At 32.7% G+C, this 27,751-nt stretch overlaps 5 protein-coding genes and 1 long non-coding RNA gene across 7 annotated transcripts in view; 2 read left to right on the forward strand and 4 right to left on the reverse strand.

Annotated features, from left to right (window-relative positions):
- Positions 1-3,240: 3,240 nt before the first annotated feature.
- LOC126750904 (uncharacterized) lies at positions 3,241-4,323 on the reverse strand. Its single transcript, XM_050460687.1, has one exon. It carries the CDS (start codon positions 4,321-4,323, stop codon positions 3,241-3,243), a length of 1,083 nt encoding a protein of 360 aa, XP_050316644.1.
- Positions 4,324-6,564: 2,241 nt separating this feature from the next.
- Positions 6,565-27,751, reverse strand: part of LOC126768079 (uncharacterized) — a 41,592-nt gene continuing 20,405 nt past the window's right edge. Inside the window, exon 2 of the long non-coding RNA XR_007669201.1 lies at positions 6,565-8,026. This is a non-coding gene — a long non-coding RNA (uncharacterized LOC126768079). The remainder of the gene's footprint in view (positions 8,027-27,751) is intronic.
- Positions 9,771-15,091, reverse strand: LOC126768069 (serine/threonine-protein phosphatase alpha-1 isoform). The gene is made up of 7 exons (XM_050485955.1): positions 15,004-15,091; positions 14,781-14,912; positions 13,381-13,597; positions 13,213-13,301; positions 12,793-12,989; positions 12,589-12,736; positions 9,771-12,276 (listed from the first exon to the last, which is right to left on the reverse strand). The coding sequence occupies exons 1-7, from the start codon at positions 15,050-15,052 to the stop codon at positions 12,125-12,127; spliced, it is 984 nt and encodes a 327-aa protein (XP_050341912.1). The 5' UTR covers positions 15,053-15,091; the 3' UTR covers positions 9,771-12,124.
- Positions 16,108-18,660, forward strand: LOC126768053 (zinc finger protein 236). The gene has a single exon (XM_050485933.1). The coding sequence runs from the start codon at positions 16,460-16,462 to the stop codon at positions 18,533-18,535; it is 2,076 nt and encodes a 691-aa protein (XP_050341890.1). The 5' UTR covers positions 16,108-16,459; the 3' UTR covers positions 18,536-18,660.
- LOC126768071 (thiamin pyrophosphokinase 1) lies at positions 18,752-20,307 on the reverse strand. 2 transcript variants are annotated; one of them, XM_050485959.1, is made up of 3 exons: positions 19,846-20,307; positions 19,278-19,757; positions 18,752-19,223 (listed from the first exon to the last, which is right to left on the reverse strand). In XM_050485959.1, exons 1-3 carry the CDS (start codon positions 20,165-20,167, stop codon positions 19,096-19,098), a joined length of 930 nt encoding a protein of 309 aa, XP_050341916.1. In that variant the 5' UTR covers positions 20,168-20,307; the 3' UTR covers positions 18,752-19,095. The 2 variants fall into 2 exon arrangements, with proteins under 2 accessions (XP_050341916.1, XP_050341915.1); XM_050485958.1 differs by having other exon boundaries at positions 19,278-19,775; positions 19,846-20,306.
- On the forward strand, positions 20,976-26,993 carry LOC126768048 (uncharacterized). Its single transcript, XM_050485924.1, has 3 exons — positions 20,976-21,250; positions 21,326-22,472; positions 22,571-26,993. Exons 2-3 carry the CDS (start codon positions 21,366-21,368, stop codon positions 26,042-26,044), a joined length of 4,581 nt encoding a protein of 1,526 aa, XP_050341881.1. The 5' UTR covers positions 20,976-21,250; positions 21,326-21,365; the 3' UTR covers positions 26,045-26,993.

The raw sequence follows: 27,751 nt of genomic DNA on the forward strand, positions 1-27,751 counted from the left end.
TACCCCCTTAAAAATGGCCGAGACATAAAAAATGGCTGAAATCATATCATCCCTATTGGAAAACCCGGTACATACTATATGTAGTCTATTTGCCAATCCTATCTCTAAACCGCTTGCACTACGAAACAATTTAAATAAAACATCTATGTACATACATAAGTTGAAGATCTTATGCGTACTGTACCTTATAATCCTTCGATGAACTACAAACCATTACAAAAGCTATTCGAAAAATGCGACTGTTTTTGATTTCACCAACTCACAGTGCTACCTAACTGTTATATTTTCAGATCGATTATAATTGATCATAATGATATCTATGTGAACCGCTAATGCTAACATTATAGTTTTTTCCCCGTTGCACTCACAAAAACATTCACTGGCTTACCGCATATTTTAGGCTCTAAATTTAGAGAATAGCTTTTGAGCATAGCTCCTTTCGAGAGCTAATACAAGCAGCTAAGCTTTAGCCTATATTTGAAAACCAACTCGATAATAAATGTTGTTGCTCTACATAAACTCGTTTCAGTGCTCAGATTGATTGAAGCTCTGCTCTTGTAAGTGCAGCATCCTCTACTTCGGACGCAACTCTGCTACATCTATTCATATGCATACTTTTGTACGCTCATGGAGGCTTGAAACTGCTTCTCAACGGCTTCGATATTTTTGTATGAAGCTTTTCTTATATTTGAAATTTATTCGGTGCGCGTTTATTTCGAACACTTAAACACAGAATGATATTACTTTACCTACTCCTACTAAAGCGTGCGCTTTGTTGTTTAGTATTTACATGTTAATCACTTGCTTTTTCGTTTTCGTGTCTATATTTTTATTTAACGACCTAAAGTAGAATCTTTATCCATAGTTCTGAGCTTATCAATCTGCCGTTCTCATATTTCGTCGTTTCAATTTACGAAGCACAGTCAGAAAGATTCAGAGTAAGAGATCCTAATAACACACTTTCGTTTGAAGTTGGATATTTCAAGACCTAGACCTTTTAATAGCGGAACCGAGCCCAGAAAAAGTAACATAATAACTCGAGGCGGCTGGTTATTATAATTGCCTAATGTTTCTTCTTCCTCTTAGGATATACAAAAAAAAAAAATTATGACAGGATTACCTACAATGGACTCTTCTTAGACTGTGATGAATATAAGTCACCTCTCGACAACGCATATTCGGATTATGTCTTGAAAATAATTCTCACAAAAACTTTGAGACAGCTTTGTAGATCTTCAGCAAAAGTGTAGGTGCATTTGAAAAATGCGAATATGTTTGAACGCATCTTCATATATAGGTACATATATATATTATATTTACATGGAATAATGTCATTTTATGCATACATATGTATGTATAAAATATATATATGTACATACATATTTACAAAAATTCAGCGATCAGTGCTTTGTGCGTCATAAAAAGTAAACACCTGAGAGGTACTTTTACTGCAGCATCTTTGTGATCTTCAACTTCCCTAAAGGCATAAAGAAATATGTAAGAATACATACATACAGCTATATACAAAGGGTATTCATAGCGCAGCACGTTTCATCGTAGTCATTACTAAGCGCCACGCTAATATATTGTTGTTTTTTATTTACTCATGTGATCACATCCTATAAATTTCCATATACTCTTATATGTTAGTAAGTACATACTCACATACGCATTCCAATTAATCACATTATATTACAGATCGCCGTAAACAACCAGTTGAACTCCCAATCATGCGGCATGCCAAGCCATGTAGTACGAGTAATCTGTCAACCAATTTATTGTCATCCATGTTTGCCCTTCTGTTTCAAGTATGTTCTTATTTAATTACTGTTCATTAACCTTTCAACTGGTGATTGTTGTTTAATGTACTCGTTGGCGCCACATTCACATTCTCGCTCTCTCCGTAATACATTTGACCTTATTCGAATGGATTCATTCGTAGCGTCCTTCGCATTTAACCTTGATTCTTGGCGACAACTTTTGCTGCATTTCTGCATTTAGCTGAATATGTTGCTTTTACTTTCATAATGTTTTTTAATTGAAAATATTAATATATGTATATACGAGTACATAGTATATATACATATACTGTTTTTTAGGGGAAATATAACTAGCTAAAAGAAAATGATTTCTAATGATATCAATCAAAATTTTTCAGCTAAGGTTTGAACAGAGTGGAACGTTTATGTTTTTTGACTTTTGGTTTTAGTTCTCAATATGTGGATAGTCGAAAAAGTCTTTTCGTATTTTGTCAATAGATGTCGTTGCAGTCGTATATCTCCAGTGCTACCAATCACGTTGTGTCATACCATATGTGTTCGAAAGGTGAAATTTTAAGCTTCATTTAACCAAAAAAAAATTAATTCGGGGAAGTTGAAAAAAAGTTACAGCTGCTCAAAAAAGAGTGAAAATAATGAAGAAATTCGCTATACTTTGAAATTTTTGTATAAAAAAAGGGAAGAATGCCGCACAAGCCACCATTGAAATTTGTGAAGTTCGTGTACCTCAACAATGCTTCGCTCGCTTCCCTTCTGGAAATTTCAAAATTTCAGTTTACGCTGATGTAAGTTTTACACTGATGGAATAATGTCTCTAACTGGAAAATTGCAAAATTGCAAAAAGTGTTCGACCAAAATGATACATATTTGTTTATTTATTTATTAATAAAAATATAGAAAAAAATTGAAGAATACGAAAAGACTTTTTCGACTACCCAATATGTATTCATGTTTGAGAAGGATAATAACTAGCTAAAACAATTTATTCATTCTTTGATTTATTTCGAATATGAGCCGAATCGCGGTCCAAATGTGATTTTTCGTCATAACTTAGCTCAGGCGCTATCTATTGGGTTTTAAGTTCTCATCAAGATCGATTCGTTAATTTTATTTTAATTTTTCCAAAATACAATAATACTGTACTAGTTACAGATTTTACTTAGACACACTTTTCAACCTAACCTAAATTTAAAAAACTTTGATTAGTAGTCATACTATTTACTATTAGGTAATTTTTCAGTACAATAGTGGGCATATACATACATATATAAGTCTGTATATATACTATATAGGCGTTACAATTATGATTGAAAACTTTAATTTTTTAATCTTAAACCTTATATGTAAATCTCTGTATAGATTTTATTTTTGTAAATTTGTAAAAAATGTATTGTAAAAGTTATTTCCAAAGCCAAAATGCGTTAATACTTTTTAATACTCTAAGTTTCTCGTCAATGGTAGATTAGTAGGTCTCCTGATAACGCAATGCACAACTTTTTTCCAATGGACGATACTTGGGACCAGGTTTCGTGCGTTTCAACTCCTCTGCTTCCAAGCGTAGTTTTAATAATCTTTGACGCGCCGCATACGGAGTAATTACAGTACGCTGTGGTTTCTTCGCGCTCTCCTTAACCACTGCGCTTTTTATGCCTTTTGTGCCTGAGCTCTCCATCTTACCCTGCATCGACGATAAAGTCTCCCGTTGTAATTTACACACCAGCTGCTCCATTCCACCGGGTGTCAATGTGTTTTTACGCATCGGCAAATGCAAATCTAACCGTCGATGTACACTGAAACAGTCTTCAGCATTTTGTAAACGAAATTCTTGTAATTGGCGCAAGCGTTCCGCGTTCACGTCCGCGTCGCGCACACAAGCGGCGGCAGCAATACCGTCAACACCGCTGCCGCTGATAAGATTCAGCGTGGCATAGTTGTCACCCTGTGCGGATATCAGCTTCATTAACTGCTTTGCGCTCTCGTAGTAGCGTCGTTGCTCGGTGTATTCGTGCGGCAGCGCGTCGCCGCTATCGCTGTCGCGGTCACTTTTTGACGAAACGCTCAACGCGCTGAAGTTATCGCCCAGCGTTGACATACTTACGGGCAAATTCTTTAAAATTGTGTTTGTAGATGTGGACAATGGAGGCGGCGACGGTGTTTCGAACGAGGGCGCGGTTGCATTCGAGCTGTGAAACGAGGCTGGCGTAGCGCAAGACGTGGAAAATGTTACTGTGGTTGCGGCGGAATTGCGTCGACTAAAATTAGTAGTGCTATGCAAATTGGTATGACCGAGTCCGCGACGATTTTTGTTGACCTCGGCGGGCAGAGTTGTTTTTCTTTTTATTTTAACAAAATCTGTATTTTGTTTATTCTTCGCCGCTGTTCTTGTATTAGAAATATGTTTATCGCGTTTGCTTGCAACACTGAAAATACTTCCGCTGCCAGTTGTTTTGCGCTTGATGCAATTTACATGGGTATTGCTGCAACATGTCGACGCAACACTGCTGCAATAACATTTACTATCGTATTGCGCGCGATTTATTGACATTTTTTCTAATAACTTTAGAGCGGAAAATTTTTAATAAATAATGCGTCTTATTTAACGTTATTGCACCCACTTTATAAACCTTTGACAAACCGGTTACATTATCCGTTGTTATGTTTATTTCTCGCACTTGGCAGTTGTGCTTTTGTGCTTAAGGTGGTTGTTTATGTTGTTATGGCTGACCCCATATGTTTTAAGTTCTCTGGTTGTTTACAAAACAACTGACAACTCTTTTCTTGTGGTGGTTGCCATATTGTTTTATGTATCTTGCAAGCCGTCACAACAGTCCACCCATAGACGGCGCGCTTATAAGTAAGTAAACATTTTATATTTGTTTCTCGCTTAAAATAAAAGACTTAAGCAACAAACTTGATCCATTTTCGAAAAAAGTGTATAAAGTTGCGAGAAGTTTCTTTGAACAAAATAAAGACTTTTTGTCTGTTTTTTATTTTTAATTTAGCTTTCTTGCTAATTATATTTTTTCAAATGGTCGGAAGTCCGAGTAGTGCTGCCTTTGGATGAAAATACTTTAGTTCAACGGTTATCATAAGTCTTTCGTTACAATTTCGGACATATCTAAGGATAACAATGCAAAATAGGACGAAGCTGTACTGTACTTACATATATCTCGGGTTATCTGATAAAATGTCTCTTTACAGAATGATAATACGAGTACGAGGCATAGCTCACAAGGCGGTAAATTTGTTGGTGTCTGTGCACTCGTCTTGGCTTTTCTTCTCGTTTTATTTTATACAGTTATTTTATATGTAATGGCATACGTAATCGTAAAAAATAATAAAAATATATAAAATCATAAAATTCTTTCATTTAATGCACAGCAATGAGAAAATATTTCTGAAAATCCATACTTAACTATCAAATGTGTAGAATTAATGCAACTTAATAAATGTTCGTATATTTTTTATTATACTTTTCATTCGTTTTCAAATTAAACAGTGCTATTGTTACAAGTGTAGCTTAATAATAGTATATATATATTGTTAAGTTAATTTTTTTAGTTATTCTCTTAGTAATATGCATACAATTTTTATATACCCTCTTTAATTTTTTTTTACTTTTTTACATTTTTGTATTTTTTATTTAAATTTGTGATTTTTTCCCCTTTGTAAACCCGCTGAAATATACTTGTATATATTTATGTAGTTGAATATCGTATTTTACTTATTTATTTGTTTCTTTTTTTAATTAATTACAAGAGAATATTTATTAATATTCATTATTACAATTATTATACATATGCATGCATGTGTGTGTATGCATATACAATTACTATATATGTATGTACGTATAATATAAACAATGTGTCACAAAACGCGTTTGAGTTTTATTCGCTTTATTTTTACTGAAACATGCTAATGCTGATCTTCTTTTGTAGTTTAATCAATATTTTGTATTTTTCTTTTGATTGTACATATATTAATATTTTTATTTAGTACTGCTTGTAATAGTCAATGTTGCAATTTTATTAAATTTATTGCGTTTGCTTATTGCAATTTTCCTAGCAGTTCACTATTTTCCATGCAGCATTATAAAACAAGAATCCACATATTCAAAAAAAAGAAAACAGAAACTCAAAATCAAAATGGATAACAATAGAATCTTTCGGAAACTTTTGATCTTTAAAAAATGTTCTATAAATATCAATAAACATGCTGCTTCATATATGTACATAGGTGCAGCGTCAAGAAGGTTTTTTATATAGTGAAAGCTTAACAATATGAGCTTTAAGCGGTAAAAACTTTTACTTAGCTTTTGAGAAATTACAAGTTTTGAAACACTTGCAGAAAAATTTAAATGTTTCTAACAAAAACTTTAAACATTGCGAAACTTTCACCAGCTCTCGTTATATTTTATCGAATATACATAGGAAGAGCTTGCGCACTCGCTCCTTTATTTGACGCTGAAAGCTGCCAACACTTGAATCGTTCAGCCAAAGCACATTCAACTTCTTAGTACAGTATTTAACTGATAACAGCAAAAAAGTTATACAAGTACATTTCTTTTATGTAAATGTGAGTGGTTTTTTGAACTAGTCTGAATAGAATTTAAAAAACATTTTTGTTTTTTGTTTTCAAAATTCAATGAGTTTCTTCTTTCTCTCTTCTGACTATTGCAATTGCTTAAACTTTTGAGTATTTTTATTTGAGCAAACAAATTAAAAATTCACTTTTACTCTACATTTTCTCTGCTCTCTTCATAATTTTGAAGCTCTTTGTGTCTGTCTTTAAATATTGGGAAAATGTTTTTCGATAATAATTAAACAACCTTCAATCTACTTTTGAAACATGTAGCACTCGAAAAATCTCTAGACTTGCGAAGTGGCAATTCGAGAATCATGCACAATTTTTTGCTTTTCTTTTTGTCTTTTGCACACACTCCACTGGAATGCAACTGTTTTAATAAGCTTTAATAAAATAAAAAATACGTATAAAATATATTTTGAACAAAATTATCATTTCATTTTGTTTGCACTTTTTTGTTGTTGCTCATATTTCTTTATTGTTACCAATATATCATAATTGTATTATATTCGCTTGAAAATTACATTGTCTTTTAATGATTAAATATTTTATTTGGAGTCACTAGAAACCTTTTTCTCGTTGATGAAGCTCTATATTTTGTAATTTTGAAAAAATTTAACAAATTGCTTTCATTTGTATTGGATGTCCCGGATTTCGCACACCTTATCAAGTATGTATATCGTAGATGAAGTTTACGAAATAAAATAAATTAACAATGCAGCTCCAATTTTAAAACAATTTTTTTTTTTGAAAATTTCCTCGAAACGACGCCTCATAAAATTGTTCATCTCAGCCATTAAAATAAAATTTTTTAAATTTACATTGCTTCTTTTAAGAGCCAGCTAAAAGTCGAAAACACTTTTTCCGAATAAAATGGTTTCAAAAATTTGTATTTTACTATTCAAATTTTTATTGTGTTTTGCCATGATTTATTAAGCTTCAAGTTTTAACAACTAACAATTACTAATGTATGTATGTATATATTTATGTATATATTCAACCAATTTGAACATTAAAGAATGTCTTTAATAGAATGTGTTTATACAGTATTGGACAAAACTAAAGCACCCCCTACTATGGTTCAGCTCGAACTTAGCTGTTTTCAGGCAATAAAAATAAATAAATGTAAAATTTTGACATTTTTCAATGGGTTGTTTATTAATTTTTATTAAAATAAAGCTTTTCATTTTCAGTTTTCAAAATTAAATAAGTTAAAACAACAAAAACATTTATGGTTTAAAAATTAACTGGACAAAACTAAAGCACCCTTTTCAACGGTTTGAAAATAATATCTGAAAATTAAAAAAAAAGTAGCAAATCCTTTATTTTGGATAACTGAAAAGCACATTTTAGGCGTAGAAGAAATTAAATTATTTACTATATATCATGTGGTATGCCATTCCAAGCAATTGTTTCAGGTTCTAAAGGTTGACCCTTGGTTTTACAGTTTTCGCTATTTATTTTGGAACTAACGATCTCCCAAAAGTTTTCGTTGGATTTGACATCGAGGCAAATCTAAAACATCAACTCTGTAACTTCACAACCAAGTTTTGCAATGCCTAGAGTTATGCTTAGGATCATTGTCCTGCTGGAACTACCATTATAGTGACATATCCTTTTCAGCATACGGTAACATCCCGTTTAAAATGTCGTTGTAAACTAGCCTTATTCCATTTATTAAATGAATAGGTCGTGCCCAGAGGAAGAGCTCCAGACCATAACATTACCACCGCCATATTAAATGGTCGCAACATAATACTTAGGTTTGAGTCCTTGTTCTTTCGGCCTTCTCAGACATCTTTTGCCATTCGATTTTTAAATATTATATTTCGTTTCGTCTGAGAATAAAATGGTATTCAATTTCTGAATGCTCCAATCGAGATGAGCTGTCGCAAATATGAGTTTGTCTCAATTTTTTGCTAAGTAAAGGACTTTCTAGCTGAACGCCAACAGAACAACTCGGCCTCAACAGCTCGTCTTCTAATTGTTCGTGCATTAATTAACTAGTAAACAAAAGTTTTTCTGTATTTGATTGGAAAAGACTGTGGCATAAATTTGGATAACCTAAATGAATCGTCTCTTTAAGAAGTTTTTCGCTGTCTTCCTCAGCTGTGCCGGGAAAGTACATTGCCAGTTTCCTGAAATTTATTCATTAATCGGGGGCACCACTGATCTATTCATCGAATATTTTTAACTAATTTTATTATGTTGAGGTAAACCGTTTTGTAAATCACTTATTATTTTATTTGTAAAGTCGGCTGAATAATTATTTTCTGCCAATTTTGATTCTTAAACTCTAAATGCAACTGAACAGTGACGACGTCAAAATTCTCTTTACAAAATATCTCAATAATATTTGTAACGGTTTATTGCCAATGTCTTCAACGAATAACGTACTTTTAAAGTAGCGTGGTACGATTTTTCCTAACAAATATTAGGTGGTGCTTTAGTTTTGTCCGATACTGTATACACATACAAATGTATCAGTAATAGTAAATAATTTTGATTCAAATTTGCTTTTATAATTTCAAAGAATCGAAGCATTTTGGCTTTAGGAAATATAATTTAAAAAATTTTTTTTTCCTAAAAATATGATCAAATGCAATTGTAGACTTACAGCCATTTTTATTACAAAAAAGGGTTTGTCCAAGGTCTGATATTTTCGAATTAGCTCAGATAATAAATATGAACCAGCTATACCAAACTATTGATAAATACACTTAATATGTACATATATAAAGACATACATAATTTACGAATTGTCCAGGAATCAAACCAACAACCATATGAATTTCTTCAGTCGTGTAATTTTCGAAATATCATCAAACTGAGAGCTTACATAAAAAAATTGTCTGTAATCTTGAAAATTCACTATCTGTACGATACCAATGGCAACCAAATTAATTGTACTTAAAACTTTTACTTTTCACAAATACAGAATTTTCCGTTATGTTTGCAAGTTTTAGTATTATTTATGAAAAATTCAAAATATACATATATATTTTTTTCGATGATTACACAATTTTCGACTTGAAATAGTAAGATATACATATATAAACAAAAAAAAAAAAAAAACAATTTAATTTTTTTTTATTTGACAAATTTAAATTTTTATAGCAATTGCTTAAAACCAACTTATTTACAGAATAGCTAAGAGACAAATGGATAACAAATGATAGTAATCCGCTAATAAATATGCTTATTGTTTTCGAGAATTTGCTATAAAATTTCAAAAAGAGATTTTTCTTTTGTCAAAATGTTATTTGCGATATATCGACAAGACAGTACACAATTATATAGTGTTAATAGCCAATGTACAGAAAACAATTTTGTACCGGCAAGTTTTCGAGTGTCATCATTTAACCAACGACGTTCAAAATATATCAAAATACAAACTAGTTCACAATGTTTTAGTGGCATATAAAGAGGAAAGTGATTTATTTTCGGGTACATAGAATAATTTATGCATGTACATACTTATACATTTAAACTAGCTGGTAACAATATAGTAACGCATTATTTTTGTCATTATGTTGAGTTGTTCGTACAAATCGAGTTTTTGTTAGCTTGTCTTATTTTTGCAAATATATTGAATAGCTTTTTTATTTTTACACACATAATTTTCTTATGGCTAATTTTTGTTGTTGTTATTTTACAAATTTTATATCAAATGTAGTGCACATCCATTCGTTTTGGAGTTTGTCTTGCTCCGGGTTTTGTTTTTGTATTTGTTAGCTGCACTATAACTCTGATTTTCTCTCGACCTTGCTACTTACGAATATTTTTATTTGTTGTTGTTATCTTTGTTTTTGGTGTAAATCAATGCAACTGCTAAACTTAAAACTAGATTGAGAAAATCATGCAGTTAATTTTATTAAAATGTTCCGTGTGTCGTATGTATGAGTGTGTTTAAAAATTTTTAACAGTAAAAAAATGTGGCATGCAGCTTAATGTATATCTATATTCGTATAAGAAAATATTGAATTCACAAATTTTTGGTAGAAGCGAGAAATCATAAATTTGTACCGCATACATACATACATACATACATATACATATGCAGAATGAATTTTCATCGATATCGTTTGTTGAAAATAGTACATAGGCAACCAAAGCACATATAGGTTTTGTTCAAAATAAAGTTAAGTTATATTATATAATAACGCCAAAAAGTTACGGCCAGCTTTATGCAGCCAAATATTCCACAAAAAATATAGAAAATGAAGTTTTTAAATTACTTTTTAATTATTACAGTGTTTAATTAAGTATTGAAATTGTATAAATATAATAAATTTCATGAGATTTTTCACCAAATCGAATTATTTCGGCTGTCCGATTACGTTTTCAGCAACAAGTGACAAATATATTATCCCAGGAAAGAAATGCAAGCTTTTTATGCGCGCAATGGAAATCTGATTGGCGGTAGTCAAAGCATGATTCATGAAAAAATTATACAATACATACATAATCAACAATAATATCCCATAGTTTTTAAAATCTAGTGTTTGGTACTATTTTTTCGAAATTTTGTTTCTTTTTTAAAAAATCGTCGCCCCGGGCGCAACGTCTTGGGGGCGGCAAACGATCTTCGCTGTTTTTTAAAACTCCAATTCGGGCAAAAATTCCTTCAAATTGTGTCAAAAGTATACAAGATATAGGGCGAAAATGGGTTTTTTCTACGGCTTTTAATAAGATGTCTTGTAAATTTACTATCAATTTCCTCAAAAACCATATTGTGAGAATTTTGGAACTTCAGAATTTGCGTGGCTTCTAGTTCCTTAATTTTATATACTTAATATCGAGGATATTATGTAAAAATTCACTTTTGTTCGAACCACCTCATGAAAGGGGGGCGGCAGAATATCCTTGGCCCCGGGCGCCCGAAGTTGTAGCTACGCCACTGTATGTATGTATGTATATACATATAACGGTTGGCAAATTCGAAAAAATCATTTTTGGGTTTCGGAAGAAAATATATTTTTTACAACTTTAATGTTTCAGGAATCTCTGTAACATACATATTTACAAATTATATGTGCAATGGTACAATTATATATCTTGTTTTGTGAAAATAATTCCGAACTAGGATGAAAATATTTCACATTACCTGTACTCTGTTGTTGTTTGTGCTTAATGTCTAATATACATGTAAATATTCGAAATTACACATTTAGCTTGTACTAAAAAACCCCATTCAATTTAACAATAACCGTTCGCAACACTATTTTAAAAACCGTCGTTTGTCGTTTGTTTGTATTTCGAATTTAGCCTTATAATATATGTTTTCAAAAATAAATTGAATTGAACGCACGTCTTTTAGTATAATTTTGCGAACAGTGCATTTGCATAAAAAATAAAGCCTTTATACATATTGAAATTATAAAATAAAAAAAGATTTTGCAAGGAGCTACTTAAAAAATAGTGAAAAAATGCGGTACTGTCAACAAAAAGTTTTGATTTTTTATGTGTTGTGTTGTTGGTGATTATTATTGTGTATAGGCTTACACAAATACAAATTATGTGATTTTGTGTGGCAGCTGCGTACTTTACAGCTTTTTCGTCTTCGTCCTTCTTACTTTTATTTGCACTATTTGTAAGGTTTTGTTATTGCAGTGCCTTTTATGTTTTTTCTTTACATCTCTGTTTGTTATGTTTTCGTTTTCTGCATTATTTAACAATTTTTTGAATTACGCCTTTATCGTGCCGCCTTTTGAATTTGTATAATTATTTTCTTTTTAATTCTACTAAGTTTGCACATTTATTTATTTCTTTTTGTTTTTATTATTGGCACCGCGTGGCGGAGTTAACGGACGCGCTGAACTGCCGAAATTCGGATAGACGAAGCGGCGCTTATCAGCCGGCTTCAGTATTTGGAAAGAACACATAAGTGTATCATCCACAGACATCATTGCACCTGGGCGAATGAAAATAGAAGGAATAAAATAAATTAATCGAACAATTAGATTGAGAAAAGCTCTTCAGAAATAATAATTAGTATTTTATCATTCTAGAATTGCATTGATTCACAAAGATTTGGAAAAATGTTCGCTACATGTGGGTTATAAAAGCACTAGTAAGAAATCTAGCAGCCATTTGTACTACATTTCAATTAAAGGTTAGCAAATTCCTGCAGTTTAATAATGCAGTTCTCACATTCCCCTCTTAATTTACTTACGCTTTTGAAAACATTTCCTAAGTATATCAAGTTTACGCGTGGGTCACATACCTGCATTGTCAAATTCACCACAGTAATTTGGTGCCGAAAAGAGTGTGACTAATTGTCTTTTAGCAAAGAACTCATAACCATCTTCAACAACCTGATGCGCGCGACATATCAAATCGAAGTCGTGCTTTTGTAAAAATTTCCCAACAACCTGTAATGTTTTGGAATTCTTTAAACGTGTATATGCAGAAATTAAAGAGAGCTCACCTCAGCGCCAAATGTGAAGCTCACACCACGATCATTTTCTCCCCAACCCATTGTATCCTTATCAGGATCTGACCACAAGAGATCACATAGTAAACCCTGATCGGGCACATCTGTTGGACGCATAATGCGTCTAATTTGCTCCATTGACGACAAATCGGGACTGAGACCACCGTGACAGCAGAAAATTTTTTCATCAACTGCAAAGTACAAATTCAATGATATTATGGCTATAAAAATTTAAATTTATTCCCAAGTTTTTTAATTTCATTGAAATCATAAATTTTTTCGCTAACAATATTTAAAGTTGTCGAACAACGATAAACTATATACTTGTGCACCAAAATTTTAAACCAACTCAAAAAGCATTTGGCGTACGTACGTCCGTATACCTATTAATTAATGTTTATGTAATAAACTTACCAATAGCCGCGACAGGCAAACAATTAAAGCAATCTGTAAACGTTTTCCACAGCTTTATTGTATACCGACGTTTGCACTCGTCGTAAAAACTGCAAAAACACAAAAGACGAAATTCGTTAAGTAAATACGCCTATGCTAACCAAAATTAAACACAAAGCATGTACGCACCCGTAAATTCTATTTATGCTGGCGCATTCGTGATTTCCACGCAGCAAGAAAAAGTTCTCTGAATATTTAATTTTGTAAGCCAGTAACAGACAAATAGTCTCCAATGACTGCTTGCCACGATCGACATAGTCGCCCAAAAATAGATAATTCGATTCTGGTGGAAAACCGCCGTATTCAAAAAGACGAAGCAGATCGTAATATTGACCATGGATATCGCCTACGCAAATATAAAGTAAAAAGTTAAGTGCCAGTACGATCATCGATCCTCAGATAGGAATTTTAAAAGTAAAAACCTATGACATGGTAATACAACAACAATTTAAGGGATAATTACTATACAAATATGCACAATAGACATATCTATACAAAACTAAGGACATTGGACAAATCATTAAAACTCTCCAGACGAAAAAGAGATACAGCAGATATAAACAAAAATTTCCTCGCTTACTTTGATTTCGACCAAAAAGCTCATAAAATGCTTTGAGCCGTAAAAAGAGTGTTCATACATCTTCTTTCTTGTCAAATGCCAACTGAAACTCACTTCTTTTTTATTAAAAGCAAAAAATAATATATATGTATATATTAATTTGAATGTCATAACTTAGATGCTAAAATAATCTACAGTACTCAGAGATATTACAACCAAATGTTCTAGTCATGCATTATCTACATTTATTTTCACCTTTCACTAATACTTTTGTTATTGTTATTAAAGCATTTATTATTACTATTAAACATTTCATAAATGACTAATGCGGAATTAAAAACCTCTCATCTCTTTCTAGTTACGTAAATAAATTTCTATTTGGAACGTTTTAATAATGACTATATTGTGGTTTTTATCTGTTACTCTTGTATTTTATTATTATTAATAAAGTATTTTGGGACTAAGTTTGTTTTGCACAAAAGTTCTGATTCTTCCAGTTTTCAAATACGACTCCATAATTTGGCCTTTCCTTACTCACACCCCAATAAAACGTATCGAAAAATAAAAATTAATACCATAATGACCCCTCTGGAGGACATAGCTCATTAAATGACATCTACGACCATTTCAATGTCACTAACCTGCAAGCACGTGATCAGGTAGCTGACTTAATATTTTGCTTTAAAGTAGTAAATGGTCTGATTGACGTGCCTGAAATCAAAAGTTGTTTCGAATTCGCGCCTGTGCGAGAACTGAAGTGGACTTCTATAGTGTCTCGCTACGGGTCTTTATTCCAGAAATCAAATTACGTCTAATAAAATACCCCAGTCCAAAGTTAAAATTTTGATTGTCGATTTAATTAATTGTTGATTTTACCCCTCATTAATCTTTTTATAAATTTTATTTTAGTTGGATAATGCCGATTGGCGTCAGTTTATTTAAATAAATTCATAAATAATTAAAGACTTACCGCAAATTTTCAAAGGTGCTTCCAGTTCTAGTAGAATAGGTTGCGATAAGAATATTTCACGTGACTTGAGGCATAGACCACGTATTTCACTTTCAGATAGTTGAACATTTTTTCCAGGACGTGCGCCGCGCACTGAATGTATATAAGTTGATGTATTAAGTTAATTATTTATAAAAATTTAAGTGCTTTAGTATAGTCTCTAGAGAAACTTGTTGATACCAACCTTCTAATAATCGTGAAATAATGCTATCGATGTTCATGATGTCGGACATGACGGGCTCACGCCAAAGTACCCAAAACTAAACCACCACCTAAAGTACACTTGCACTAAATAATACGTTGCTAAACAATAGAAATTATATTTCTGTTGCCTGTTTGTTGTGGTCCGTTTGTACGTCGCTGACGACGCAGCTTGTATGGTTGTGCTTCCCGTTTTACCCAACTCTTGTACAAATTACTAATTTAGGTATATAATTTCTTCAATTGCGTATCATATGTAGACACTTTTTATTTGCTTGTGTACTTAATATGTGAAATTAATTATCAATTCATTTATTTAATTATTTTCAAAAACAGTCATATAATAGTGGGCAAAATATTAGCCTTTTTACGTACACAACTAATATATTGCGTGTAAGGAGACGCGTTTATACTTTTATTGTTGGCAAGAAATGGCAAAAACAACAGTTTATCGTCGTTAATCACACATTCGATTTTTTCCTCTGGGTGGCGGGTGGGTGGTTTGGAGACACAACGTAGTACCGATTAGGTTTTCACACCTTGCTCAACAATTTTCATCACTCACACATTAAGTCTATTGAATTCGTTTTGATATCGTTTACATAAAAGTTAAATGTATTGCCAACAAACAATATATTTCCTGTAGAAATCTCCTTTTGTGCTTTTCAATAAGAAAAATCGTTATTTATACACTTTCTACCGTGTGATACTCACGTAAAAATCCTACAAGGTTTTTTTTTGGGGAAAATTCAGCAGTACATGAAATCTAAAGAGGACAGCACCTGACAGTAATAAATGTCGTGGAAAGAAAAAAAGATGATAGATTGACATTTAATAATGCGTTTGGAAAATGTAGTGAAACATACATAAAGAATATAAAATCATAGAAATATAATTTGGTATAATTAACTCGATGGCAATTTCAATAGTTGGCTATGAAACACGTATCAATATATATATATATAATATATAATGTACACATTTGTAATGCACATATTAAATATATTTCGAATCGAACACGAGCTCATGAGCCCATGAATATATAAATAAAAAAATACCGCAGTGGCAACGCTAAGAACAATAATTTCGAAACAGGCAGCAACATATATATATCTGCGTCATTTGCAGAAACAAAACAAAACCGTGTTTAGTATTTAATAGAATTTAACAAAATCATCGATGGTAAATTAGCTATATATTTTACCCAACATTAAGACCGAATAATTTTCAAATGAATATGGTTTCGAATATTTTTTGAATGCCTCAGAAAATGTTGACAGCTGTTTATCAATTTGTTGCAAGTGGCAACTTAAAATAAGGAATTCATTTTTTCGTATATACCATGAAATTATTCGTATAAGTATCAAAGTAGTATTTTTATGATTCGCTTTTTTAATTATCAAATATTAAGAAAAAAGGAAACTTTAAATGATTGAAAAATGTCCAGTGCAAGTGCCAGTAGTACCTACAATGGTCATAACGATTTTGCTAATCCTCGTTTAGAGAAGCACATGACATTTGTGTGTCCCGAGTGTGGCGTAGAATTCGAATCACAACAGGATTGGCGACGCCATTTGAACGAGGAACATGATTACATTAATAAAACTCCAGAAGATTTTGATTTCAAAGAAATCAGTGAAAGCTTCCATGAATGTCAGGTTTGCCATAAATGGGTGGCTAACGCGAACCAGGCCATTGCCTTACTCCAATATCATCGCTTTCTACACTTGCCATTTAATCGCACATATCGTTGTCGGCATTGCAAAGGTGGTTTCACGCGTAAGCGTGCATTATGCGAACATCTCTATCGCTTCCATAGCCGACAAATTATAATGGCAGACAAAATGAGGAATGTCGAGGGAGAAACCACAACCAGCAGCAATTTTGCACAAACAGCCGAACAGAAAATGGTGTGCGATGCACGTTTAAATACGGAATTCTATTTACGTTTTATATGTCCACACTGCGGTAAGGTTATAGAAAAGTTTGAGCAGTGGCTAAAACATTTGGACATTCATCCATCTACATCTGATGATTTACGAATGCATCGTATCTCCGGTTCCCGCAACCACTACTGCTTGCAATGTCGTAAACTGCTCTACACCAATGAACAGTCAAAATTGCAACGACATCGCTTTACACATCTTCCCTTTCGATTATATTTTAAATGCGCATTTTGTTTGGTAAAGAAATCATTCAAATCAGAAATATTTCGACATTTCGTGTATGCTCATCCACGTCATTTTAACGAAGCCAAACCATATATCAAGAAACCAATTGAATGGGGAGCGAAAATAAATGATCGCCTCAATACAGAATTAGATGCAATTTTAAGACGTTATAAATGTACAAATAGTTATGAAGCAGGAGACACAAGTGGGGAAAATAGTCGCGGGCGACCAGTTAAGAAGCAAACATATGCCAGTGAAAAGGCTCGCCTTGCCGCTCAAAAACAAACCTCTACGTCATCAACCACTGGTACATTACGACGAAGTAATATAAGAATAATTAAGGATTTTGATATGGTGCAGCAAAAATCTGGTACCACCCCCACAGAGTCAGTTACAGAAGAAGACTTTGAAGAATTGTGTGCCGATGTTTTTGAATCTATTGAAGATGAATTAAATTCTACTATAATCAACAAAAAAAATGAATCAAAGGAATTGGTTAAAAATGAAAATACCAAACAACAAAATCAGCCAGATGAAGAGCTGGTCATAAGCATTGAAATCGATGCAATTGATGACAATAACGAACTAACAGAACACAAACAGAATTTTTTGTCGACACCACCACGAAAACGATTAAAGCTTAGCGAAGCTGAGATATCACCAAGAATTACAAAGGAACAAATAACAAACGAAAATAATATGAAAATAACAAAAATGTCTCCAGCCGTTGATGTCAACAAGAAAGCAATGTTTGAGGAAAATATTATTTATCTTTGTCCAGAATGTGGAAACGAATTCGACGTACAAGCTAGCTGGCGAACACACGTTTTTAAAGAACATAACATTGAGAATGCAATTCAAACTAATTTTCAATTGCTCGAAAATAAGCAGTCTTACCTCTGCCTCGACTGCATGGATGTCCAACATACTACTCAATTTGCTGTACTACAGCGTCATCGTTTCACCCATATGCCATTCCAAGCATATCTAAAGTGCAAACTGTGTTCCAAAACTAAATCGAGTAAGCCAAAAATGTTGCATCATCTTCAACAATGTCATGGTATTCAAAAAAATTCGGTTCAAAACAATACAGCACCCAACAATAGTGAAGGCACGTTGCATTTCCATCCATGCACAATTTGTAAGAAATACTTCACAACAAAGGAGCGACTACAGCTCCATCAAACTCAGGCATGTGGAGTGCGTTCAAATGGATTACGTACCGCAATGTGTGGTAATAATGCCAACAACAGCTCCACTATCGCAAACAACATGAAATTGCTAATTCATTTGAAACAGGCACGTGTACGCATGAAACGTTTAACAACGCGTGATAAAAACTGATCGTGGAAACAAATAATCCCAAACTAATTTTTCCTTCTGTTACATTAATAATAATAATTTTTTTATATTAAAAATGGTTTCCCTAGAATAATCTTATTATCAATAAAATATTGAACTCATCTTGATTGTGTAATATATTTATTTAATGACAGTAGGTTGTCGTAAAAAAAAGTCACACTTGCTGTGGTTGTTGTTGCAGCAAAAGTCACGCCAGTATTGATTGATTGTAATCATGATTTTTATTAACTACTTGTGTTTGAATTTTTTTATGTGCATATATTTACATATACATATATATAAGTATAAAGCCGTCCATGACAGATAGATCACTAGATCATTTTGTTATTTACTAATACATTTTAAGAACAAGTCTACTATTTTAACCTCTTCCTATATACATACATACATTAAATAGAAAAATATATTATTTTAACAAAGTCAAGGTGTAGACTCGCCTCCATTCGACTATTTTACAATAACATTAACTTATATAAAACATAACAATTATCAACATAAGTAGAAGCAGTACAAACTAATGGTTGTTTCTTATATAAGTACTATTATTGCTTGTCCTCCGCCCACAATCCCATAGACCAAATTAAGCTACTATCCGTATTGACATAAACTTCTTTAGATGCATATGTGTTTGATGTGCTTACCATAAAACCGAATTCCAAAGGAGATTGTGCTGAAGGAATTTAGAAATTAGTTAGATATTTTAAGTTAAAATAAAAAAACGTACTTAGATTCCACTTTAATCCTCTAGTAGTTACTTTATCCGCTTTACTGCCAATAGGTATTAATGCACACCAATGTTGGCAGTCGACCAGTTCCTTTGGAACTATAATTTTATGTTTACCCGGCAAAAGTAACCAGCTTAAAGATGAACTACTCAAGAGATAAATGCTTAGGATATCGCTTTGGAGCTTATGTAATGTGTTAATATTGGCCATAATGTGATCCAGACGTCCTGTAGTTTCTTGGAATACAATAACCTTATGAATGTCATTTGCTTCCAACTGGGGCTGTAAAAACCGCACCGCTTTTGTAAAATCGGTTTCATTCTGATCAGGTGTATGTTGGTACTTAATATCCGGAGAATTAAAATATTTCCTTGTTTCTTGCGTAATTGAATCAAAATCTCCTGTTATATATTCCGGAAGATTTAGGCTTTCATTTGACTTGTCTATAAATTCTTTCCAACAATTTGCACCACCGTCTACTAAACAACGTATTTTAGCTATTCAATTGCAATTAAATATATAAATCAAAAAGAATTGCTATGTTTAGTAAAATCTAATTAAATTTACCATTTTGCCATATATTTTTTGCAATATCGGTCGGCAAGTGGAGTGATTGGTTCAGTACAATGCAGGCATAGTTATCATTCGCTTTATGACAGCTACTTACTAATTCACTAGGACTCCAGAGACATGTGTCATTCAACTTGCAGCGGTCGAAGTTGGATGAAAAGTTTTCTCCATTTGCACACATTAATAATTGAATATATTTTTCACGGAATAGTTTAACATGCAACTTAGCGCAAAATAAATCAGAATATTGTCTTAAAAACTTCGCAGCTAACTTCGCAGTTATTTGAAAATGTAATATGCTCAGAGTTGCCCATCTCATTATGGTTTATGTTTACAATTTAAAACCATTATTTACATTAAATAAGTATACTTGATTATTAATATCTCTAAGTACCATAAGTGCACTCTTAAAAAATAATTCCATTTATTTATTATCACCGGCATGATGGCCGTGTAAACAAATGTAACAGATACTTAGGTATGGGATAGGACACTTTAGTACCAATCTCAATTGAGGGATAGCTCTGTTCCCGCAGGTGGCTTATGATCGTGTTACGTATCGTTGATACATACATACAATCAATATTTATCTTTTTTTTTGAAAGTTATCGTTTTATTAAATTCAAAAATTTCAGTAATTCAATTTTCAGTAATTTTTTTTTTTTAATTTAAATTTAAAAATCTTATTTCAATTAATTAATCAAAATCAGCCGTTTTCTATTATTTTCATAATAAATTTAAAAAAATTGTCAACCAATGAAAATGAGTTTTTGTATAATAACTGAATATGAGTAGGTTGTAAATTACACAAAATCATCAAAATGTAAAAAACAAATATAATTTTTTCGTAAGAGGAAGTATGCTCCGAAGTAACACAATCTTATATAATTGAGTCATTATCTCAATAACGAAAATAATTTTGTAACAGTATTAAGATAATTCATTATTTAAAATTTTATTTTTATGTAATGATACATAGCAGGTACTCGCTTTGTTTCCCATGTAGAAGTTTGGTGTGTGAACATCGATTAAGGCTTTATTAAACGGCGCTCTTGCCGCTTTTTCGCCGATTTCACAAACACTGAACAACCTCAAAGCCAAAAACCAGCTTAGCATCTTTTGAACAATCTCAGTACACCGCTAAGCAAAAATGGTGGAAGTATCTTCCAGATTTTGAGAAATTTTCGAATAAATATTTTGCAAAACCTTTCAGTTTTCATGGATCTTTGTATTTGTTCTCAAGTTCAAAGTCATATTGAGTATTTGAAAAATGAATTGAATTTCAGTTTTCAGTGAAAGCGTTGTGTATACTTGTAAGTGAAAAATCGTGGGCTGGCTGCCATTATAATTCGAAAAAGAAGAAAGGGATCATCAAAAAGTAGCTTAAAATATAAGACAGAAAGTGAGTAAAGTAGAAAGCCATGAAAAATTTGAATCAACTTTTGCAATAATTAAAATATGTTTCTATTACAAAAAGGAATATTCTGTATTGATTCGAAAAAGTAAATGTATTAAAAATGGATCAACTATTCATGTTCTCAAATGAGTATACAGAGGATGACGATAACAATGCTAAGGATGGTAACAATAAAGAGGAAGCAAAAATTAAAAGTGAACCTCAGGAAATTGTCAATGATGGTGAAGATGATAATAGCTACATAATGCCGGAATCTTTATTGCAACAAATGACAACAACGCGAGATGAAGATGGAGAAGCTGAAGATGATAACACTATTTTTAATTTTGGGATTGAACCAACTGGGAAAACACGTTCGTTGTCGGCTATAGTGAAGTCAACTTCTACAAAAAATCCTCAAGATGCGTTAATTAACTATGATATGGCCATAATGTATATATGCCCGGCTTGCGGTGCGGAATTCGATACGCAAAGCGTTTGGAAGGGGCACATAAATGGAGTGCATGAATATAATACTCGGCGGGGATTAAATTTTGTACCGATAGATAAGTTGTATCACAGATGTTTAGAATGCAACAAACCTATTGCTATGCATGCAATGGAAAATTTGTTAAAACATAAATTTACTCATTTGCCTCATCGCTGTACTAAATGTAAAATCTGCCATCGTCGTTATAAATATCGGCAGGACTTAATTGTACATTTGCGTTTGTGTCATCGTGAAGAAGTGATATTAATGATGCAAAGCGAAAAGACACCTGTGCCTAGGCATGAAAACAAGCGAGCATCAGTCCCTGCAGTAACAAATGCTCAGTTAGAAATAAAGGATATAAAAGGAAATGCTGTTGATATTTTTGAGAACACATGTGATAGTGTTGAGGTAAAAAATGAACCATTTGATCCAGACGATCAGGACGCGGAAAGTTTGCTGGTACAATCAGGGAGTAAATCCAAATATCCGCGAACCTCAATACTAGAAGATGCACTGAGTCGAAGTTCTTCACAAGTTTTCGAACAGCGACCAAGTGTTGAAGAGAAACAATGTGAAAAGCATATACAATATATTTGCCCAGTTTGTAGTACGGAGTTCATGACCAAGAATGAATGGCAGGAACATGTACAAGAAATGCATAACTTTTGCACAATCAATGGGCTTGGGTTTCAAAAACGTTTTAATTCAACGGCTGAATGTGTCGAATGCAACCGGGTAAGTAGCAAGAATTTTAATTGCGCCCAATATTAATTGTGTTTTTTTTAATATGAAAGATTGTTATATTTTGATGTCGTTTTATTTATGCCATTCAGGTTTTGCCTGACAATGCAATAGACCAACTGCAGCAACACAAATTTTCGCATCTTCCTTGCAAAACATGGTTACGTTGTAAGCTTTGTTTACGTTCGTTTATTACCTACAAGGATATAATAAAGCACTTGCTTAACCAACATCGGCTTGATGATGAACTTGACGCAGATATGGACGACAGCCAAGACTGTCGTTCCTTTGACCCATACGCTGCGCCATCAAACGACTATGAAGACGACCAGACGTTAGCTGAAGACCAACTTAAAGGCGACCTACGTGATATTTATGAAACACAAATAGATTATTTGTGTCCTAAATGTGGTAAAGAGTTTTTCGAAAGAAAAATGTGGAGAAAGCACATTGTTAAAGCACATCATTATACCGATTTGAAAACACTTTGTTTTGAAGCTGTGAACGAGCACCAGTTGCAATGCCGATTATGCGGTAAAGTAATCACAAATGCTTACGGTGTGCAAAACGCTCAACAACATTACTTTACACATTTACCGCACAAAGCGTACATACGCTGTCGCTTATGTGATAAATCTTATACAGATCGCAAAGGATTGGTGAAACATCTTCGTAAAGTACACCATATTAATCCCAAAACGGCAGCGGCAGCAGCATTAGCTAAAGCAAATAAGATCATGCGGCCACCTTTATTAGCAACATACGAAAAGTCCTCATCTAAACACGTGAGCATATCTCGTAAAGCACCTGTTAAAGAAATCGTTCGTCATAACGGCGTAATATTTGAAATAAAATTTTTGGACGAAGATAGTAATGATAACACCTCGTTTGGTGGGAGAAATGGAGATGACATTCATGGCAATAGTTTTGCTATGCCCACAAGAAGGCATGTGTGCTCGGATTGTTACTCAACCTTCACTACAGTACAAGAATTACAAAAACATACCCGAGAACAACATGACTTCAAAAAACCAACCCAAACAAATGTCTGCGGTAGGTGTTATTGTACATTTGAGTCAGAAGAAGCGCTGCAAGACCATAAAATAAAGCATCATTCATCGAATGCTAGTGGGGGTAACAATGATGATGATGATTTACTCTTGGTACCTACTGGCAATGAGGAAGTTAAAAGGAACACCGCTGATGATACTCCAAATATTGAACAATATTTCTGCTATCTATGTCCTGCATGTGGTGAGGAATTTAAAACTCAATACGAATGGCGTCGTCATATAAACGACATACACTATTTCGATCGTAGATATGAGTTGAATTTCAAACAAATCGATAAATTTCATTTCCAGTGTTTGGAATGTAAGGAAATTGTGAACAGTGCCAAATTGAAAGGTCTGCAAGACCATAAATTTCGTCACTTACCATATAAGTTATATATAAAATGTCGGCTCTGCAGCACATGCTACAATCATAAACCTAATGTGGTCACACATCTGTGCACGCAACACAATTTTGCACATCCACGTAAATCGTCCAGTTCAAGCCCAGCTATATCGTCAGCACCGCAAATTCGTAATACATATAACATGCCAGCAACAACTTCTAACACTTTCAAGCCTTTATCAGCTGAAAGCCTCATTTCCTTACACAATGCAGTAGAACACGAAACAATTACCTACTATTGCCCGCAGTGCAATGAACCGTTTAACACACATGCCCTATGGCGTCAACATATCGTCACTGTACATGATCTTAACAGTCGACAAGGTTTGAATTTCCGTCAATTAGACGCACACCATTACATATGTTTGGAGTGTTATAAACGAGTCACAGTAACTCATACCAAGGGCGCTATTGGTCAACTGCAGTCGCATAAATTCCGCCATTTGCCGTATAAATCTTTCTGTTGCACCAAATGTGGTGGGGTCTTTGTGCGCAAGCAAATGTTCTTTAAGCATCTAAATCGTGCCACCAATAGATGTCCACTGATGGGCAATGAACGCGCAACACATCATGTCAAAACAAAAAGTTATAAGAACTCAGTACGTAATATATACGGTCAACAAAGTGACGATAGTAAACCGTTGAAGAACCTCAACTTCTCGGTGACGTCGAATGAAAAATGTCCCTACATCATACAATGTCCACAATGTGGCATAAAATTCGAAAAATGGCATCCATGGCGTGATCACATCGAAAAGGAACACAAGCTACATAGTATGGAATCATTGAAATTCAAAAAGATCAATGATCACCTACACATTTGTATACAGTGTAAGGAACGTGTCAACGGTGCAAATTTTGTTAACCTCCAAACACATCGGTTTAAGCACTTGCCATATGGCACTTATTTACACTGTCGTTTCTGTGATGTCAGATACTATTATATGATTAACATTATAAAACACATGAAACAAAAACATCCAAATCATGGCCTGGAAGAGCTCGAATTGCAATTGGAGAGTGCACCAGACGAAGAGTCCGTCAGTTCTCCGGCGGTGACAGTGAATATGGATGTTGATAAGGAGAGTGATGTGTGCGAAAAGAAAAACGCCGATATCGATGGTAATGATAATAGCAAGACAAACGATGATGATGATGCGCTGGTTATTGCTGACGATGGCGAACACAATAATAAAGTTTCTGAAGAAAAGGACATTGATTATGGTTTTGGGTGCGAGTCCTCAATATGTTCATACATTATACTATGTCCACAATGTGGTATTAAATATGATAATTGGTATACGTGGCGTGATCATATATCAGCAGCACATTCGCTAAATAGCCACAAAACGTTGAATTTCACGAAAATTTTCGATTGGTTGCAGGAATGCAACGAGTGCAAGGAGCGTGTAAATGCCACATCGCTATTTAATTTGCAAACTCACAAGTTCAAGCATTTACCATATGGCACTTATTTAGAGTGTCGCTACTGTGACGCCAAATATAACTATATAATACACATTGTTAGTCATTTGAAGGCGAAACATCCAGAGCACGCATTGCAAAAACAAAATATACCCATTGATATTGATGAAACTTTGTTGGACAATGTTGACGATGTTGCTGAAGAAGATGTTGCAGAAGTAAAGCGCAGTGTTGGTGACGAAGCAAAGGGTGTTACTAATTCGGATGGGGATGTAGAGGCTGAGGGTGATGACGATGAGGATGTTGACGATGACATGGATGATGACATTGATGAAGACGTGGATGATGATGACGACGACGATGACGATGAAGAAGAAGCTGAGGAGAATGCACATAATAATGATGGGAATGCTGCTGGTGAAGTTGTTGAGCAAATGGATGTTGATGCTAAAAGCGATGATGATTTTGGAGATGGTGATGACGACGATGATGATGATGATGATGATGATGATGATGATGATGATGATGATGATGACGATGACGATAGTGAAAATTATGGTACTGATGGTAATGTAGAAGATCCAGCTATTGACAGCGAAAATACAAACGTAGAGGCGCCAAATGGTGTAGTGGAAGACATTGAACAAGTTGAAAACCCCGAAGAACAGTTTGTTCTTGGCTAAGGGTTTATTTTCATTAAAATAACTTTATCCTAAACAATTCATCATGAGTTTTCACGATATTGAAAAAGAACAATTGTGAAAGTGCATTCTTAACATTCTATTAATACATTTTTTTTAAATTTCTTTCTGTATGATTAGAAAAAAGAAATATAAAATCTCTAAGTGTATTCATCATATAATTAATATTTTTTTTTAAATAATAATGATTATTATAAGTTTAAAACATAAGAAAAAGGATAATTATTTTTCAAATATCTCAACGAAGTGGATATGTGGAAATATATAAATATTAAAGACAAAGTTCAGCGAATGAAATGTTTAAAACGCATTAGATTACTAGCACATTCAAATAACTTATATTAATTTAAGTTTCATTGAAAATCGAACAGATCAAGTCAAAATATCCTATATGAGAAAAAAATTAAATAGGGTATACATTTTTATTAAAAATACAATACACGCCATTTTTCTCATTCCTTTTATTACTTTTTGCCTATTTAGCCCCACTTGATAAAAATCTGATCCAGTAAATTAAAGCATCATATTAGTAGTGGTTATACCAATTAATTTAGACAGTTATAAGTTTACTGATGGTTTTATTTGGACATTTAGCGTATCATATACACATAAACAATATACATTCTCAAATTATTCTATTACCAAGGCGATCAAAAATAATGTATGGATTTTACATTAATTAAAAAGAACTCGTAAATATTAAACAAAATATTTGTGACGCATATGTATATGTATATGTATGTTATTATGAAGCCCTCTATTGCGAAGCAGCAAAAATAATAACAAAATTTTTATTAAAATGGTAATTAAAGTAATTTATAAGTATCTTAATCAAGAATATATACAAGTATATAAGTACATACATATATACTTACGCTCCTTAGGTTATAATGTATACAAGAAATCAATAAAATATACTATAACACATGCATGATGATTGTTTTAATTTATTATTGTTATTATTTTTACAATGTGAATTTTTAAAATATTTTTTTTTTATATTTATACTTTTTCAATGTTTAATAGTTAGTTTTTTAATTTTTATTTATTCGTATTTTTTAATTATTTTTTTAGTTATTTATTATGTATTGTTTTTTTGTTTATTTTTATTTACTTATTTGATTATTTTATTTTATATTTTTTATATTTTTTTATTTTTTTTGTTATATTTTTAGTTTTTTGTACTTTTATTTTTTTTATACTTTTATTTTTTTTATTTTTATTTTTTTTTTTTTTTTTTATTTTTTTATTTTTATTTTTTTTATTTTTTTTTTTTTTTTTATTTTTTTTTTTTTTTTTTTTTTTTTTTTTTTTTTTTTTTTTTATTTTTATTTTTTTTTTTTTTGTTTAATACATACATACATATTCACTTAGCCTCTACAAAGTAGTACTTCTATACTTCGTAATTTTATTTAATGCCATCAACTTCTTTACACCGAAGCGACACATGAACATTATACTCTCGGTCGACTAGGAATGGCGTTCTCATTTAAGTCTGGTAGGTACATACATACATATATCGGACTCCATATTTGGCTGGCGGTGAGCTACTTATGTATGTAGCATCGTATCATGATATGTAGGTTCTGAATGCTTTCCTCGAAGCGGAGTATTACTAGAACTTGCTTATTGCTTTTCCATGTTGCTCACCCATGCGGAATGTAATATCTGTTCTATTGCCAAATCACT

Source organism: Bactrocera neohumeralis, chromosome 2 (genome assembly GCF_024586455.1).
Source record: "Bactrocera neohumeralis isolate Rockhampton chromosome 2, APGP_CSIRO_Bneo_wtdbg2-racon-allhic-juicebox.fasta_v2, whole genome shotgun sequence".
NCBI lineage: Eukaryota > Metazoa > Arthropoda > Insecta > Diptera > Tephritidae > Bactrocera > Bactrocera neohumeralis.

Coding starts and splice junctions, on each gene's coding strand:
- LOC126750904 (XM_050460687.1), bottom strand. CDS start 4,323: ATGTCAATAAATCGCGCGCAATACGATAGTAAATGTTATTGCAGCAGT.
- LOC126768069 (XM_050485955.1), bottom strand. CDS start 15,052: ATGTCCGACATCATGAACATCGATAGCATTATTTCACGATTATTAGAA. Junction 14,913..15,003: donor TATTTCACGATTATTAGAAG/GTTGGTATCAAC, acceptor ATATACATTCAG/TGCGCGGCGCACGTCCTGGA. Junction 13,598..14,780: donor AGCACCTTTGAAAATTTGCG/GTAAGTCTTTAA, acceptor ATATTTGCGTAG/GCGATATCCATGGTCAATAT.
- LOC126768053 (XM_050485933.1), top strand. CDS start 16,460: ATGTCCAGTGCAAGTGCCAGTAGTACCTACAATGGTCATAACGATTTT.
- LOC126768071 (XM_050485958.1), bottom strand. CDS start 20,167: ATGAGATGGGCAACTCTGAGCATATTACATTTTCAAATAACTGCGAAG. Junction 19,776..19,845: donor AAAAAATATATGGCAAAATG/GTAAATTTAATT, acceptor GCAATTGAATAG/CTAAAATACGTTGTTTAGTA. Junction 19,224..19,277: donor AGGATTAAAGTGGAATCTAA/GTACGTTTTTTT, acceptor AAATTCCTTCAG/CACAATCTCCTTTGGAATTC.
- LOC126768048 (XM_050485924.1), top strand. CDS start 21,366: ATGGATCAACTATTCATGTTCTCAAATGAGTATACAGAGGATGACGAT. Junction 22,473..22,570: donor AATGTGTCGAATGCAACCGG/GTAAGTAGCAAG, acceptor TATGCCATTCAG/GTTTTGCCTGACAATGCAAT.